Source organism: Rhinoraja longicauda, chromosome 12 (assembly GCF_053455715.1).
Source record: "Rhinoraja longicauda isolate Sanriku21f chromosome 12, sRhiLon1.1, whole genome shotgun sequence".
NCBI lineage: Eukaryota > Metazoa > Chordata > Chondrichthyes > Rajiformes > Arhynchobatidae > Rhinoraja > Rhinoraja longicauda.
In genome coordinates, this window is record NC_135964.1 from 14541290 (window position 1) to 14559864 (window position 18575).

An 18575-nucleotide genomic window follows, 5' to 3' on the forward strand; every position below is an offset into this window, starting at 1 on the left:
CGCGCCTGCGTGGTGCAGCGTGGCGGCAGAGAGAAGGTCAAAGAAGATGGCCGCCAGCAGGACGAACAAGGCGCAGCACCTTGCAGGCCCTCTCCTGCTGCTGGCCACCCAGGGCCGGGTAAGTGGCTCCCTCCCCCCTTTCCTGTTCCCCACCCCCCTCCCCCCACACCCTCCCCAGCCCCGGGGGAGACTCCTCGGCCGCCACAGCCTTGGATAAACCCTGGGATCTTGCTGTGCGCTTTTGGAGTGGGGAAGGGGAGGGTGCGAGACCAATGCAGGAGAGGTTTGGGTCCACGGGTCATCTAGTATACTTCTATCGGGTCTACCCTCATCCTCCAATGTTCCAGTTGTATTGTATTCTAATCTCAACACAAGGTTCCCAACCTCTCTCCTATTAAGATGCTCCTTACATCCCACTCATTTTAGCCATCTACTGTAATATCTATTTTGTTAGCTCTTCTGTCAAATTTGGTTCATCAATGCACCTCCCTTTAAAGTGCATGGAAGAATTTTACCATTGGTGGTGATGAAGAAATGATTGTTTCGTTCTAACTAGAGATATAGCATGGAAATAGACCCTTAAGCCCACCAAGTCTACATCAACCATCGATCACCCATTCAAACCAGTTCTGTTATTTCACTTTCTCATCCACTCCCTACACATTAGAGGCAGTTTACCGAGGCCAATTAACCTACAAAGCCACACGGTGTGGGAGGAAACTGGAGCATCCGGAAGAAACCCACGTGATCACAGGGAAAACGTGCAAACTCCACACAGACAGAACGCGAGGTCAGGGTCGTGTCTCCGGCACTGTGAGGCAGCAGCTCGTCCAGCTGTGTCACTGTGCTGCAAAGTGTTTAAGGGTGCATGATTGTTTCCAAATATGTAGAAGCACCCAAGTTATCTCTATAACTTAGTTGTGTGTAAACCAGGTTGGCATCAAGCTACTAAATTATTATGCTCAATAATAAGCTACTAAATATATTATTATTTCACGGTTATTTGCATGATCTTTGTATATTTATATGGACTAAGTTGCACCCTTTGTGATTTCCAATTTATGCACTTCTATTTGTGTATTATAAATAATTGTAATGTTCATGCTGAACATATTTGAAATTGCAATAAAAATAATTCCCAATTCCTTTTCCTATTGTTTTCTGTGGGTGAGATTGTTTTCTGAGGAATTGAACAAATAAGCAAATTATTTAAGACGACCATCTGAAAGAATCAGATTTTGAAGACGTTTATCGTCCCATTATAGGAAGGATGTGGAGGCTTTGGAGAGGGTGCAGAAGAGTTTTACCAGAATGCTTCCTGGATTAGAGGGTATTAATTATAGGGAGAGGACAATTTTGGACAAATTTGGATTTTTTTTTTCTCTGGTGCGTCAGAGGTTGAGGGGAGGCCTGATAGAAGTATATAAAATTATGAGTAGCATGGATTGGGTAGACTGTCAGAAACCTTTTCCCCAGGGTGGAAATATCAAAGGCAGGAGGGCATAGCTTTAAGGTGAGATGGGCAATGTTCAAAGGAGATGTGCGCGGCAAATGTTTTCAAACAGAGTACTGGTACCTGGAATGTGCTGCCGGGGTTAGTGATGGAGGCAGATACAATAGTGCCTTTTAAGAGGCTTTTAGATAGGCACATGGATATGGAAGGGAAAAGAGGGATATGGTTTATGTGCAGGCAGATGAGATTAGATTATTTTGGCCTCATTGACACTGAGCTGAAAGGCCTGTTCTTGCACTTACTATGCGTTATCTTGGAATCATGTTTGGCACAGATATTGTGGGCCGAAGAGCCTGTTCCGTGTTCTAAAATTGATTGGTGACCAAATAAGCTGCCCAATGCCATTGAGCTAATCATTTGTCCCTTTATTATAACTCTAATGATCTCCGATTGCAATTGCAGGCGGAATAACGCAGGACTCGTTTCAGAAAGAGCTACAGCGTTACAACCCAGAGAGTAACAGCTGGTCACGGCGATGTGACATGTCCACCGTGCGCGGCCTCCATTGTATGTGCACGGTTGAAGATCGCCTATACGTTATCGGAGGGAACCACTTCCGTGGGACCAGTGACTACGACGACGTGCTGGCTTGCGAGTACTACTGCCCCGTTGCAGATCAGTGGACGGAGATCGCCCCTATGCTTCGCGGACAGAGTGACGTTGGCGTGGCGGTCTTCAACAAGAACATATACGTTATTGGCGGCTACTCATGGAACAATCGCTGCATGGTAGAAATTGTCCAGAAATACAACCCGGAGAAAAACGAATGGCAGAAAGTCTTTGACGTTCCAGAATCACTTGGTGGAATACGGGCATGCACCTTGACTGTTCACATGCCGGAGGATGAGGCCGAAAATTCATCTCCGCAATCTTCGTTTCTTGGAGTAAGTTCAATTAGCCGAGTGACTAGTTTTAATATTAAATGCTGACTGCGATGAATTTTTCCTTACAATGCTAACTGTTTATGGTTTGTAAGAGCAGAAATGTTAAAGTGAGAGGGGCAAAGTTTGAACAAGATGTGCAGGGGAAGTTTTTTCACTCAGGATGGTCGGTGCCTGGAACCTGCTGTCAGGGGTGGTGGTGGAAGCAGGTACGATAGTGGTTTTTAAGAGGCTTTTAGATAGGCAGGGAATAGTTCAGATTTCTGCACTCCTTTAGTTCAGAGATACAGTATTGGAACAGGTCCTTCGGCCCACCGAGTCTGCACCGACCAGAACTGTTCACACTAGTTCTATGTTATTGCCACTTTCTCCCACTTCCTATACACGAGGGGTAATTAACAGAGGTCAATTAGCCTACAAACCCACATATCTTTGGGAGGTGGGAGGAATCCGGAGCACCCGGAGGAAACACATGCACTCACAGGGAGAATGTGCAAACTCCACAAGAACTGCACCTATGTTCAGGATTGAACCCTAATCTCTGGCACTGTGAGGCAACAGCTTTACCAGCTGCGCCACTGTGTTGCCCTGATGGTGGTGGTAGAAAGCAGATATGATAGTGGCATTTAAGAAGCTTTTGGATAGGAACATGGATATGCAGGGTATAGAAGGATGTGGATCATGTGCAGGCAGATAAGAATTGATCTTGTCATCATGATCAGCATAGACATAATAGGCTGAAGGGCTTGTTCCTGTGCTGTATATTTTAAAATGCTGAAGGCATTTGTAAGCCAAAACAAAAATTGCTAGAGGAACTTAGCAGGTCAGGCATCATCGGTGGAGACCATTCTTCAGGACCATTCTTCAGATTGTCTCGACCCGTAAAGTAGCCTATTCATTCGCTCCACAGGGATATGGGCCCATCCAAATGATATTAGAATGAGGCATCTTAGTTGACATGGACAAGTTTGGCCTCACGGCCTGTTTCTGTGCTGTATGACCATAATGGCACTGTAAAACATTTCCATTAAAAAGGAATAGTGGGTAGTCTCAGACATTAATCATTTGTGACAGTACTGGAGTTAATTCACCATCTGTCTGTCCACAATCCATTCCTGTCCGTATAAGCCTGAAATGCTAGCGTGTTCCTTGCTTCTTATCTCTGACATACGGTGAACCGTGTATTTGCTCTGGAGTCCAATTGCAAGACACTGATTGAAATGTTTCAATTCTACTGATTCAATATACCTAATACAGGTAAAGAAATCAAGAACCAGAGGACATAGGTTTATGGTGAGAGGGGAAAGATTTAGTCAGAGATAGAGAGTCGTACAGCATGGAAACAGTCCCTTTGACCCAACTTGCCCACGCTGACCAACATGCCCCATCTACACTCGTCCCACCTTCCTGCGTTTAGCCCGTATCCCTCTAAACCTATCCTATCCATGTACCTGTCTAAATGTTTCTTAAACTTTGTGATTGTACCTGGCTCAACTACCTCTTCTGGCAGCTTGTTCCATATACCCACCACCTTTTGTGTAAAAAAAAAAGAAGGAACTTTCAGGTTCCTATTAAAGCTTTCTCCCCCCCCCCCCCCCCCCCCCCCTCATCTGAAACCACTGTTCTCTGATTCTCCTACTCTGGGTAAAAGACTCATTAATAGGAACCTGAGGTACAACATTTTCAATCAGAGGGTGGTGGCAATATGGAACGAGCGACCAGAGGAGGTAGTTGAGGCAGGTACGATAACAACATTTTAAAGACATTTGGACAGGTACAGTATAGGAATGGTTTAGAGGGATATGTGCCAAACGCAGGAAATTGGGACTAGCTTCGATGAGGCATCTTGGTCGGCCTGGACAAGTTGAGTCAAAGGGCCTGCTTTTGTTCTGTATGAAGCTATTATAAAACCGTTTTCTACACATCGGTGACTAATTTGATGCTTTTCTGGTGGGCAGGTTTAATATCTGTGACTATCCAATCATGCAGAGAGTGATTACATTTCTTTCCCCTCCTATTTCCCTATTGACTGTTGGATGATCAGGGCCTGTCTAATCGTGACATTATTCTGATTAATTCCAAGCAAATGAGTTGTTTTAGCACACACCACTATCTCAAGGCTGAGAATAACTATTTAAAGGCCAAGGGGCTTCTGCCTGAGTGGTCTATTGCTCCAACACAGGGCACATGTAATCATTCATTGACTGTGGGCTGAGTGGGATATGGGCCAAACATGGGCAAATGGGACTAACTTAGATAGGGCATCTCGGTCAGTATGGATGGGTTGGGGCAAAGGGCCTGTTTCTGTGTTGTACGACCACCTACACTAAAAGCAGGTGAGCACAGGAGCAGCTGACTTCTCTATCCAACCTCTCTCTGTAGCTAAGACTCCTCATTCCAGGCAACATTCTGGTAAACCTCCTCTGCACCCTTTCCAAAGCCACCACATCCTACCTGTAATGGAGTGACCAGAACTGCACGCATGACTCAAAATGTGGCCAACCAAAGTCTTATAGAGTTGCAATATAACTTCCTGACTCTAACACTCAGGAATATGGTGGCACGGTGGTGCAGCAGTAGAGTTGCTGCCTTACAGCACCAGAGACCCAGGTTCAATTCTGACAAAGGGTACTATGTGTACAGAGTTTGTATGTTCTCCCTCTGACCACGTGGGTTTTCTCCGGTTGCTCCAGTTTCCTCTTAGATTCCAAAGTTGTGCAGATTGGTAGGTTAATTGGCTTCTGTAAGTTGTAAATGATTGACGGTACATGTGACAATTAAACACTTCTGAAACTCAACAAGACGACAATGAAATGAGTACGACAACTAGGTTGGGGGTGGGATGGAGAGAGAGGGGATGCAAGGATTACTTGAAGTTAGAGAAATCATCATCATACCACTGGGTTGTAAGCTGCCCAAGCGAAATATGAGGCACTGTTCCTCCAAGTTGCCTATGGCCTACTCTGTAAAAACTTATCACTTATCCCACAACCAACAATGGACCATTGTGGGCTCCACTTTCCCTTGATTATCATTGCTTTTTGCATATCTTCCATTCATTTGTCCTATGTACAGTCTATATCTCTCATTCCCCTTTTCCCCAACTCTCGGTCTGAAGAAGGGTCTCGACCTGAAACGTCACTGATTCCTTTTCTCCAAAGATGCAGCCTGACCCACTGAGTTACTTCAACTTTTTGAGTTCATCTGTTTTCATGGCAGATTGAGAGAGAAAATGAACAACAGGCTAATTCCTGCTAGTTTAAAAAAGACCAACTTTGAAAAATTACATTTATTGCTGGCATAATAATATGTTTGAAACATACTGCCAAAGTCACATTGAACGACCAATACTGAACCTACTTGCTAGTTCTGTTGAACTCCATAATAAGCCGACCTCGGGTGCTGTCAGTGTGTGGAGTTTCCACATTTTCCCTGTGACCATGTGAGTTTCCTGTGGGTTTCCTGTGGGCCCTCCAGTTTCCAAAGTTTGTCAGTTAATTGGCTCCTGTAAAGTGCCCCCAGGGTGTTGGGAATAGATGAGAAAGTAGGATAACATAGAACTAGTGTGAACTGGTGATCAATGGATGGCATGGACCCGGTGGGCCGAAGGGCCTGTTTCCATGCTTTATCAGCCCTTCAGCCTAACTTGTCCATGCCCAACCAAGATGCCCCATCAAACTAATCCCATTTGCCCTGTATTCCTCTGAACCTTTCTCATCCATGCAAAGTTGTGGATCCAAAAATAATATTTAGTTCCATTTTCTTCCAGAAGATAATTGGTAATGTGGAAGTTAATGCCTGATTAAACACGTGAGCAATGAACTTTATCTGCATTGAAGTATTTACACTTCTATAGCCCCAGGTCCCTGTTCTAAGCCCTGATCCCTGTTCTAATTAGATGCTGAAATGTCAGATAGAATTACATGGTTCTATGCACAAAAAACATTTTTGTTGATGGTAACATGCCAAAAATAGAATTTTGTGCTGGATATTGGACAGGTGACCTTGATGTACCATTTTAAATGGATGCAAAATGAGTGGACTGCAAGGCCTCAAGTCAAATGCTGCAGAGATCATTCAATAGGTTCAGACTTCTTTATTATTTTGAAACATAATTTTCAAATATCGAGATCTGGAAATTATTTTGCTTAGTCTTTTTCTTAAAATGCTGCTTCATTAAGGGATGAGAGTGGATCTCATTGAAACTTACCGAATAGTGAAAGGCCTGGATAGAGTGGATGTGGAGAGGATGTTTCCACTAGTGGGAGAGTCTAGGACCAGAGAGCACAGCCTCAGAATAAAAGGATGTATCTTTGGAAAGGAGATGAGGAGGAATTTATTTAGGCAGAGGGTGGTGAATCTGTGGAATTCATTGCCACAGGCAATGGTGAAGGCAGTCATTGGGTATTCTTAAAGTGGAGATTGACAGGTTGTTGATTAGTAAGGGTGTTGAAGGTTACAGGGAGACGGCAGGCGAATGGGGTTGAGAGGGAAAGATAGAGTAGGTGGAGTAGACTCGATGGACTGAATGGCCTAATCCTACTGGTATGTCTCACCAACTTATTAATGTTTTGTCTATGGGGATAGCGATGCTGTGGTTATGAGGATGGTCGCAATTGTACAAAAGACTGGTTCTTTGGATTGAGGATAAAATCATGTCTCGTGTCCAGGAGGTTCACCTGTGGTTCTTCCATTAGGTCTATCCAGAAGGCAGATTCTGGACAAAGATAATAGATCTTGCCACTCGATCAGCTTGTAATTTGGTTTCTGTGCTGTATGACTATATGACACTAAGGCCAACAGAGTGCCAATGACATCTTCAAAATTAAGATCTTGAGCTGAGCTTAAACTACGCCGGAGACTTCCCTCAGTAATCTCCAGAAGGTTCCATGCTTTGCCCTATCAAATGCAAGCTCCAAGATACCGTGGTTATGAGGATCATGGCAATTAGGCAAGGAAAATCTTGCAGACAACTTCTCAAACAAGTTGCTTTATTCAAGGTCTTAACAGGATGCACTCTGTGCTTCAATAATTCACAGCACTTCAAGGGTTTTTAATACTCTGATAGGATGGTTACATGTGGATTTTACATTTTTGATCAACCTTCAATTTTCTGTTCCCACTTAATTAGAAAACCATTTTCCCATTTGTGTTGCAACTGGGAGTCAGTTTGACTTTTCTTATCTCATAAAGAGTTTTATTGCCTCAGCCTGGTTTATGACCTCCTATGTTTATCTTTACTCCAGCTAGCTACAGTGCCCTCCATGATGTTTGGGACAAAGACCCATCATTTATTTATTTGCCTCTTTACTCCACAATTTGACATTTGTAATTGAAAAAATCACATGTGGTTAAAGTGCACATTGTCAGATTTTAATAAAGGCCATTTTTATACATTTTGGTTTCACCATGTAGAAATTACAGCAGTGTTTATTTATACTGTCCCCCCATTTCAGGGCACCATAATCTTTGGGACACAGCAATGTCATGTAAATGAAAGTAGTCATGTTTAGTATTTTGTTGCATATCCTTTGCATGCAATGACTGCTTGAAGTCTGCAATTCATGGACATCACCAGTTGCTGGGTGTCTTCTCTGGTGATGCTCTGCCAGGCCTGTATTGCAGCCATCTTTAGCTTATGTTTGTTTTGGGGGCTAGTCCCCTTTCGTTTTCTCTTCAGCATATAAAAGGCATGCTCAATTGGGTTCAGATCAGGTGATTGACTTGGCCACTCAAGAATTGACCATTTTTTTGGTTTGAAAAACTCCTTTGTTGCTTTAGCAGTATGTTTGGGATCATTGTCTTGCTGTAGAATGAACCGCCGGCCAATGAGTTTTGAGGCATTTGTTTGAACTTGAGCAGATAGGATTTGTCTATACACTTCAGAATTCATTATGCTACTACCATCAGCAGTTGTTTCATCAATGAAGATAAGTGAGCCAGTACTTTCAGCAGCCATACATGCCCAAGCCATAACACTCCCACCACCGTGTTTCACAGATGAGGTGGAATGCTTTGGATCTTGGGCAGTTCCTTCTCTCCTCCATACTTTGCTCCTGCCATCACTGATATAAGTTAATCTTCGTCTCATCTGTCCACAAGACCTTTTTCCAGAACTGTGGTTGCTCTTTTAAGTACTTCTTGGCAAACTGTAACTTGGCCATCCTATTTTTGTGGCTAACCCGTGGTTTGCATCTTGCAGTGTAGCCTCTGTTCATGAGGTCTTCTGCGGACAGTGGTCATTGACAAATCCACACCTGACTCCTGAAGAGTGTTTCTGATCTGTCGGACAGGTGTTTGGGTGTTTTTCTTTATGCTAGAGAGAATTCCTCTGTCAGCTGTGGAGGTCTTCCTTAGCCTGCCAGTCTCTTTGTGATTAGTAAGCTCACCAGTGCTCTCTTTCTTCTTAATGATGTTCCAAACAGTTGATTTTGGTAAGCCTAAGGTTTGGCTGATGTCTCTAACAGTTTTATTGTTGTTTCTCAGTCTCATAATGGCTTCTTTGACTTTGATTGGCACAACTTTGGTCCTCATGTTGATAAACAGCAATAAAAGTTTCAAAGGTGATGGAAAGACTGGAGGAAAGACTAGAGCTCTTTTATACCTGCATTAAGGAGGCATTTAAACACACCTGAGCAATTACAAACGCCTGTGCTGCCATGTGTCCCAAACATTATGATGCCCTGAAATGGGGGGACTATGTATAAACACTGCTGTAGTTTCTACATGGTGAAACCAAAATGTATAAAAATGGCCTTTATTAAAATCTGCACTTAAACCACGTGTTTTTTTCTATTACAAATCTCAAATTGCGGAGTACAGAGGCAAATAAACAAATGATGGGTCTTTGTCCCAAACATTTTGGAGGGCACTGAATGTCTTGTAATCTAAACACCTCCTAAATCTATTTATTGCTCTCCTAACATGACCTAACATAACATGACCCATTCCTTTTATCCAAAAATGCTGCCTTTAGTTACCCCAGCATTTTGTGTCTATGTCCATTAAGATATATTATTTTCCCAAGAAGCTTCTCCAGTATGTAAGCTTTGAGGCTGAACATATTATAAACTTGCCCAATTTTCTTATAATTTCCAGAATTTCCTCTATCAAAACCTGGCGACTCTCAATGGTTTTACTATTGACGATTCTTGATTGGTGAAACCTAGAATGGCTAGGCCTGTCATTAGGTGTTGATGCCTTGTAGTGCAGGTGGTGTGGCCAGGATCACAATCAATCACAATCAATCACAATCAATGATTTTGGTTTAGTTTAGAGATACAGCATGGAAATGGGCCTTTCAGCCCACTAAGTCCACGCTGACCATCCATCACCTGTTCACACTGTTTCCATGTTATCGTAGCCTTTCTGGGTTTATAGCCTGACAGTCTGTCCTTCCTGCACAGGTTGGAGGGGACGACTTGAACGATCATAACACACCACTTTCTCATCCACTCCCTACACATTAGGGGCAATTTACAGAGGCCAATTAATCTACAAACCCATACGTTTTAGGGATGTGAGAAAAAACCGGAGTCACAGGGAGAACTTGCAAACTCCACTCAGACAACACCCAAGGTCAGGTTCGAACCTGGATCTCTGGTGCTGTGAGGCAACGGCTCTACCAGCTGTACCGCTGCGATGACCGAAGTTACGACGTGACAGAGATCTTGCAACATCAGTACTGCCCTCGAGTGCAGCACTTACAAGGATTGAAGGCAATTATTTGCATCTTGAAAATAAATTTGGTTTGGTTAATTTATTGTCATGTGTACAGAGATACAGTAAAAAACTTGTTCTGCATGCTATCCAGTCAAACCATATCATACACTAGTACAATAGATCCTCTGCTCAAACAGCATGCAGAGAGTCACCATGTTCCGGTGCCATCTTGTAACTTAGAAGGCTCTGAAAAGTTTGATCTTGGCCCAAGGAGATCTGTGGTTTCTTATCTTCTCACTTCGTGGCTCGGTGACCTGCAGTCCTGCAGCATTGGATGCGTGGGCCTGGCCCTTATTCCACCACTCCGTGCAGCTGCTGCCAGCTGCGCTCCATCCCCGGCTGCTGTAATTGTTATGTAAATTATCACAGTGGGAGAATTTATGAACGGATAGACAACAGTGATGGAGGAACTCACCTGGTCCTCCATCTTAGACATGCGGGTTTGTGGGTTAATTGGCCCTTTGTAAATCGATACCAGTGTGTAGGGAGTGGACGAAGAAGTGGGGTAACATAGGACCAGTGTGATGGGCGGTGTGGACTCGGTGGGCTGAAGGACCAGTGTCCACACTGTATCTCTCCAAAAATAAAAACTGTGGAGGAAACGGACAGATATTTCTATTTGGGATTCTCCTTCAGCCTCATTGGGTACATTTACAGCACCACGACGGCCATGTTGATGCGTACATGAGAGTGAATGGGATACGAGGAATTAGGTGGGAGAGTGAAATTGCTCTGAGAGACTATACAGCCTCAGACCTCCCAACCCTTCCGAATTTGGCGGGAAGTTTCCGCTTTCTCATTGCATTTCCGCCATTCTGATTTTGCCTCACATTTTTCCGCAAAACACACGCCTCGTTGCTGTACTCGCCCCGCCGCTGTACTCGCCTCGCCCTGCCACTCGCCTCGGTACTCGCCTCACCACTAGTCTCGCCCCGCCACTGGCCCGGCCTCGCCGCTAACCTCGCCTCACCTCGCCGCTCGCCCGACCTCGCCTCGTCGCTGGCCCGGCCTCGCCTTGCGTCGTCTCCCCGCTGCCCCGGCCTCACCTCGCCTCTCTCCGCTCGCCTCACCGTTGGCCCAGCCTCACTGCGGAGCGTGAGGCCTGTTGATGTTGAGAGGGGATGTTGAGAGAGACTTAGTCATACATTTTATGACCATTGTTCTTTTATTCAATACCAAGAGAATTGGGATGTGTACAGAAAAAGCAAAATAGAAAAAATAAAACAAAACAATTTGTTCTTTGTTGTAAAAAGTATTTCTGTTCAATAACCTTTCTATAATAGTAGAATGTACTCATGATAGGCCTGACATTGTACATGTACTCCAAGAACTACAGACTGTTGGAAATAATAGTTGTTTTTCACACGTGAATGTAGCTCAACGCGTACGCGCATTTGGCGTGCATACTTTTTTTTGCTGAAAAGTTGCATTATGCGCCATATTATGAATTTTGATGTAAAATTCTGAATTTTGGACATCAAAATTCTGAATTTGTAAAATCAATTGTTGAGAGGTCTGCAGCCTAGCTGGGCCCTCTGCTTATATGAATAAATCCCACCTTTTGCCCCATGCTTATCAAGATATTATGCCATTCTACCGTTAAAATATTCAGAGACTTTACTTTCATTGTTATTCTAGCTGCAGTTCATTAGTGCAATACAAGGTGTCTAGTTATTGGGGCAATTGAGTGGATGAGCAGTCACAATGGTGATTATTCAATCTTGTGCCAGCGGCCAATTTTGAACATAGGAACAGCCACCCTCGGGCCACAATGTCTGGGCTGAACATAATGCCAAGACCAATTTTTATCTGCCTGCACATAATCCATATACCTCCATTCCCCACATATCCACGTGCCTATCCCAAAGTCTCTTAACGCCACTATCGCATCTGCCTCCTCCCCCACCCCAGGCAGCACGTTCCAGGCACCCATTAACCTCTGTGTTAAAAAAACGTGTTCTGCACATTTCCTTTAAACTTGGCCCTGCCCACCTTAAAACTATGCCCTTTAGTCTTTGACATTTCCCCCCTGGGAAATAGGTTCTGACTGTCTATGCCTCTCGTAATGTTATATACTTCTATCAGGTCTCCCCTCAATCTCCACATCCTAGAGAGAACAATCCCAGTATGACTTTCTTCAAACATAGCAATCAAGTCTGAAAAAGGGTCCTGAACCGAAACGTCTACCATTCCATCCAAAGATGACTGCAAAAATACAAGCACAAATTGGAACAGCAATAATTTGCATTTTGAATGATGTGATCCTTTGTACTCCCCTCCCCCAACCTTTTGATTCTACTGTTTGTGCAGAGGCCCAGTGACGTTTCAGAGACCCATCTCCTGTTCTCATCTACCTCACCCTGTCATTATGTATCCCACAGCTCGCTGGAATTTAGAAGATTGAGGGGGGATCTTATAGAAACTTACAAAAGTCTTAAGGGGTTGGACAGGCTAGATGCAGGAAGATTGTTCCCGATGTTGGGGAAGTCCAGAACAAGGGGTCACAGTTTAAGGATAAGGGGGAACTCTTTTAGGACCGAGATGAGAACGTTTTTTTTCACACAGAGAGTGGTGAATCTGTGGAATTCTCTGCCACAGAAGGAAGTTGAGGCCAGTTCATTGGCTATATTTAAAGAGGGAGTTAGATGTGGCCCTTGTGGCTAAAGGGATCAGGGGGTATGGAGAGAAGGCAGATACGGGATACTGAGTTGGATGATCAGCCATGATCATATTGAATGGCGGTGCAGGCTCGAAGGGCCGAATGGCCTACTCCTGCACCTATTTTCTATGTTTCTATGGAAGACAGAACCAGATACAGCACAACGATGTCTGTATCTACCACTATCTACCATTAAACAAGAGCACCATCTAGTGACACATCCAACAGACTCAGACAACACAAAGTGTTGGAGGAACTCAGCAGGTCAGGCAGCATCCGTGGAGGGAATGGACAGAGACTTTTCTGGCCGGGAGACTGATTGGAGACCATTCCCTTTACACCCTACTCCGATCAACCCGACAGACCATGTCCATTCCCTCAACAGCGAGTCAGTCAGCATCTTCAGTCTGAAGAACGGTCCTGCCTCGAAACGTCACCTGTCCACCGCCTCCACAGATGCTGGCTGACTTGCTGAGTTAATGTACTTCAGCACTTTGTATTTTGTTCAAGATTCCAGCAACTCCAGTTTAAATACAGTTGGAATTGTTGGAAAGGTCTGAGGATGTACATGTTTGTGGACAAAACAGACATTTCAAGAGTCAAGAGTGTTTAATTATCATATATACTGAAAATGGAACAATGAAATTTAGAACAAGTGAGCCACTACAGTTAACATGAGGTGAATCTGGAGTCACACACAAGTCAGATGGACGAAGATGGGAGTTTGCTTTCAGAAAAGGATAGGACATCTGCCCGATTCCTGGTCACTTTCAGACAGACCAAAATTTAGTCATAAAATAAAAAATTGTTTAAACAACCCAAATTGTCAAGGACTGATATAATCAGAAAGCATGGGAAACATATCCAGTCTCTTCAGTACAATAAATCCTGGTCACTGGCTCTCTAGTACGGTAAACCCTCACCATAACGGACCTCTGTAGAGTGGATTTCCATTATAGCAGCGGAGGGTCCCATTGCACCGTTCCCTCAAGTCCGCCAGGTTACCTATCCAATGAGCTGGCCATATGGCGTGCTTCAGTGTGGGAGCGCTGAGAGCGAGCAGCAGGAAGGCAGCGTGAGTACCGGGCCCATCCCTGGCACACCCATGTGGGGCTGGGGTCTCTGCAGCTCCCTGGCTCGTGAATTCCCACTGGTTTAACTTAAACCTCCCCTGCACTCGTTTACAGCAGACAATCGGCATTCACGGACACCATCCCCTCATCCGTGGTCTTTTATACAGATGGTTTACTGTACCGACAGCTCCCTTATGTACATCATTGAATGCACACAATTTTAAGAACTATTCTTTTATTAAAACACGTTTGCAGAGTAACTTATTTTCCAAATCATTGCAAAAGTAATCGGCAAGAAGACTCGGATATTGTTTATATGTCTGGTATGAATTTGGGTGAATTGGAATGTCCCTCATTGATTAAATGAGATATACATTTCTCACAGATCTGCTGAGGAACTGCAGTATTATATGGTCCAATTGTGAATTAGGCGTGGATATTATTCAATAGTGAACATTATACAACCGCCAGAACAGATCTCTCTTTTATCTTTCTTTTCCTTTTCTTCTCCATGAACCTCTCAGTTGCGTCGGCAAAGAAGGTCACATCTTCTTTTGCTTCCACCTCCCGTTGTAAAAACTGCAGCCCAGCCATATTAAAACCAATAAGATCCTGTCAAAGCAGAGCAGAAAGGCACTGAAGTGAAAATATATAGTATAAGAAAATAACTGCAGATGCTGATACAAATCGAAGGTATTTATTCAGTCTGAAGAAGGGTCTCGACCCGAAACGTCACCCATTCCTTCTCTCCCGAGACGCTGCCTGACCTGCTGAGTTACTGACGTGAAAATTTCTGATTCCCTAAACTTCCAATATCTATTCATGTTGGAGTAACTCAGCAGGTCAGGTACCATCTCTGGAGGACATGCATAGGTGGCATTTCAGGTCGGGACTGAAGAAGGGTCTCATCCCATAAAAGTCACATATCCATGTTCTCCAGAGATGCTGCCTTACCCGATGAGTTACTAAATATTGATTTACTGTAACTAAATACTGGTTAAATAAACAAAGTGCTGGAGTAATTCAGCATGTCAGGTAGCATCTCTGGAGAACATGGATAGCATTTTGGGTCTGGACCCTTCATCAACTCAGCATCTGCAGTTCCTTGTGTCACTAAATATTAGTTTATTATTGTTACGTGTAGCAAGATACAGTGAAAAGCTTTTATTTGCGTGCTATCCAGTCAAATAAGATTATTTACTGGTGAATGAGTCAGTTTATACTGCTTTTTGGAATTTATTCCATTGGTAAGGTTTGGGTAGTTTAATCCAAAGATCTGAAGAAGGATCTGCAGATGCTGATTTATGAAAAAAGACCCAAAGTGCTGGAGTTACTCAGCTGGTTAGGCAGCATCTCTAGAGAACTCGGAGAGGCGACGTTTCTGATCTGGACCCTTCTTTGAAGTGAAGAAGGACCCGACACAAAACATTGTCTGTCCATTCCCTGCCCAGATGCTGTCTGACCTGCTAAGTTCCTCAAGCACTTTGCTTTTACTTATTGTCACCTGTGAACAGCAAATGCCATTGGCAATACAACTGCCTAATGAGTGTGCTGCTTTGTAACTGTAATAATATAATAACTTTATCATTCTAATGACGATACAACTGCTTTACGATTAGTTTGCTGTATGATTCCTGAAGACAGCCCAATTGAAAAACTATTTGTAAAAACATCCTATAATAATTTTGTCCCTGAATGTAATTAGTATATTAATTGTGGAAACTGTTAGTTATCATTGTTCTATTATTCCTTATCTACCTTAAAATGTACTTCATTTACAAGTATCATACATTGGTTAGTTAAAGAAGAACAATAACCATACCTTCATTTCATTTATCTTCCCGATTGTGTTTTTCCTCAAACTGTCAATGACTGTAAGAAGCATCTGATTACTTGTAATCTGTCCAAAATGAATTCTATGGGAAAAAAAATAGAATTATATGTGCCATTAGATTTTGTCTTGTTCATGATGTTTTAAGGACGGCACAGTGGTGCAGCAGGTAGAGCTGCTGCCTCACAGCTCCAGAGACCCGGGTTTGATCTTGACCTCGTGTGCTGTCTTTGTGTGGAGTTTACATGTTCTCCCTGTAACCGCGTGGGTTTTCTCCGGAAGCTCCGGTTTCCTCCCACATCCCAAAGTTTGTGGGTTAATTGGCCTCTGTAAATTGCCCCTAGTGTGTAGAGTGGATGAGAAAGTGGGATGACATAGAAGTAGTTTGAATGGGTAATCGATGGTCAGTGTGGACTTGGTGAGCTAAAGGACCTGGTTCCAGCTGAACATTTAAACTAAAATGTGCGAACATTACCCCAGATGAATAAAATCGTGTTTGCAACCACAACTCATGTCCAGATCCTTACCTGAGCAAGAAGAAGAGGCATCGGCAAATGAGCTCAACCTCCAGAGAAAGTTGAATGTACTCATTGAATAGAGTTAGCAGATCCGGGCTATAGGAAAATGGCAGCACAAGTAGCGATTCCTCCAATTCACTAGAAAACAGCCAAGCAAAGGAACAGCAAATATACACATTTACAATTAGAGGTGCTCACAACTCAAAATTATTTCCTACATTTTTATGACAGTTTAAAAGACTAGTGAACTTTTACAAACATTAGAGTCATATTTTTCATCAGTTACAAAAACAACCCTTGTACACCACACAACTATGATCTTCTGTGGACTGTGTCTTTGGTTGCACTATGGACTTCCTTTTTAGCACGATAATGTTTATCGAGTATTATGGTAATTAACATTGTAATTTTGATTATTATATATCATCCGTGTGTTATTGCATTTATAGGCCTGTTAAGCTGCAGCAAATAAGAATTTCAATGTGCCTTTTAGTTCAGTTTAGAAATACAGCGCAGAAACAGGCCCTTCGACCCAACCAGCGATCCCCGCACATTAACACTATCCTACACACACTAGGGACAATTTACACTTTCCCAAGCCAATTTACCTACAAACCTGCACGTCTTTCGAGTGTGGGGGGAAACCACAGATCTCGGAGAAAACCCACATAGTCACAGGGAGAATGTACAAACTCCGTGCAGACAGCACCCGTAGTTGGGATCGAATCCGGGTTGCAAGCGCTGTAAGGCAGCAACTCTATCACTGCGTGCCGCACGCTTTGTTGGTACATAGACTATTAAACATTTGACTTTCATAATTACTGATTTCCACTAAATTAAAAATGGAGTCCCACAGATAACGTTTGATTCCAGAATGGAAACACAAGGAACGGCAGATACTGGAATCTTGAGCAGCTGTGCTGGAGGAACTCAGTTGCTCAGGTACATCTGCGGAGGGAATGGACCGGTGACATTTGATCAGGACCCTTCTTCAGACCCAAAACTTCATATGTCCATTCCCTTCTTAGATGCTGCCTGACCGACGATGCCAGATTGTTTAGCTTAAGGACTCAGAGGCATAATTTTTGATACTGCAAAATAACTTTTGGTGCAGACATTGTGGACTGAAGGGCCTGTTCCTGTGCTGTACTGTTCTATGTAATCTCAACATCTGGACTAAATGGCCCAGAGGTGTGAAGTCCTTCCAAGAAATTTGGGGAAATTAAATTCTATTGATTAGTATCAATTACAATGAACATGAAACTGTAAGATAACATCTTAGTTCATTATCATCCTATAGGGAAACCGATCTGATATCTTCACACTCTGTTCTATTCGTGATTCTAGCCCCACAAAAATCTGTAGCAAAGAGCAGAATGTCAGAAGACCTCATAGCAGGTCACCCAACCAGCATCTGTGGAGGCAAGAGGGAGCAAGTTGAATCCCTGCAATAGAGCAGCGGTAAGAGGAAAGGTAGCCAGAATTATATAGAAGAGTGCAGGAGGGGTGAGACACAGGCTGGCAGGTGACACATGGAGCCAGGCAGGGAGGGAATAAATGGCAGCTGGAACGAGGCGGGGAATGGGAAGAGGAAAGGTGAACGCAGTTAGGGAAACTAGGTGGGCAGGTGAGTGCTGAATCACTCCATGACCTACACCTCATGTTAAAACAAAAAGAGTAACTCAATGTATCACATAGAACTAGGAACAGTACAGCACAGCAACACAATGTTTGTGGCGAACACAATGCCAAGTTAAACTGATCTCATCTGCCTGTACATGATCCATATCCCTCCATTCCCTGCACTTCCATGTGCCTATCCAAAAGCCTCTTAACCACAATCGTTTAATTTACACTCTGCAGTGAATTTGTTATCAAGATTAAATTGTTACTCACCTTGACTTGACTTTTCGAATAACATCCAAGACGTAGCGTGATGGCTAAGAAAAGTGTAAAAATGAACACTTATAAACTAAGCAATACACATATAAGCCAAGCTAAAGTTACTGGCTTCAACTGATAACGGAACAAAGACATTCTTGCAGGTCGGTTATGCTGCTGCAGGTAAAAATATCATTGTTTGGTACATATGACAATTAAACACTTCACTCTCTCTTCAAACATTCTGCAATCTCGGTCTACAAACCGAGGCAACTCTGCTAAGTAGCAAATTGTTGAGTGCCAAGAAGAATAAAGAAACTAGTTGGGGAGGATTAACTACTCACAGAAATATTTCCATGTGCGGCCAGTATAGGGTTGGTTGGTGCAGGCAGCTGGAATGGATAAAGATCACATTAGTTACCTTCTACAACATGAACATAGCCAACACTAATAGGATGAACAATGTGTAAATTAAACTTGTAGGCGCTTATAGTAAA

At 43.4% G+C, this 18575-nt stretch overlaps 2 protein-coding genes across 5 annotated transcripts in view; one reads left to right on the forward strand and one right to left on the reverse strand.

Annotated features, from left to right (window-relative positions):
* LOC144598741 (kelch-like protein 13) overlaps positions 1–18575 on the forward strand; it is a 40003-nt gene that overhangs the window by 14936 nt on the left and 6492 nt on the right. The window contains exon 7 of the mRNA XM_078409104.1: positions 1916–2397. Coding sequence (XP_078265230.1) covers positions 1916–2397 — 482 coding nt within the window. The remainder of the gene's footprint in view (positions 1–1915; positions 2398–18575) is intronic.
* Positions 11300–18575, reverse strand: part of wdr3 (WD repeat domain 3) — a 66777-nt gene continuing 59501 nt past the window's right edge. For all 4 annotated transcript variants that reach the window (XM_078409100.1, XM_078409101.1, XM_078409099.1 and 1 more), the window contains 5 exons: positions 18423–18470; positions 18094–18137; positions 16207–16335; positions 15671–15764; positions 11300–14460 (listed from right to left, as the gene is read on the reverse strand). In XM_078409100.1, coding sequence (XP_078265226.1) covers positions 14305–14460; positions 15671–15764; positions 16207–16335; positions 18094–18137; positions 18423–18470 — 471 coding nt within the window. In that variant the 3' untranslated portion in view covers positions 11300–14304. The remainder of the gene's footprint in view (positions 14461–15670; positions 15765–16206; positions 16336–18093; positions 18138–18422; positions 18471–18575) is intronic.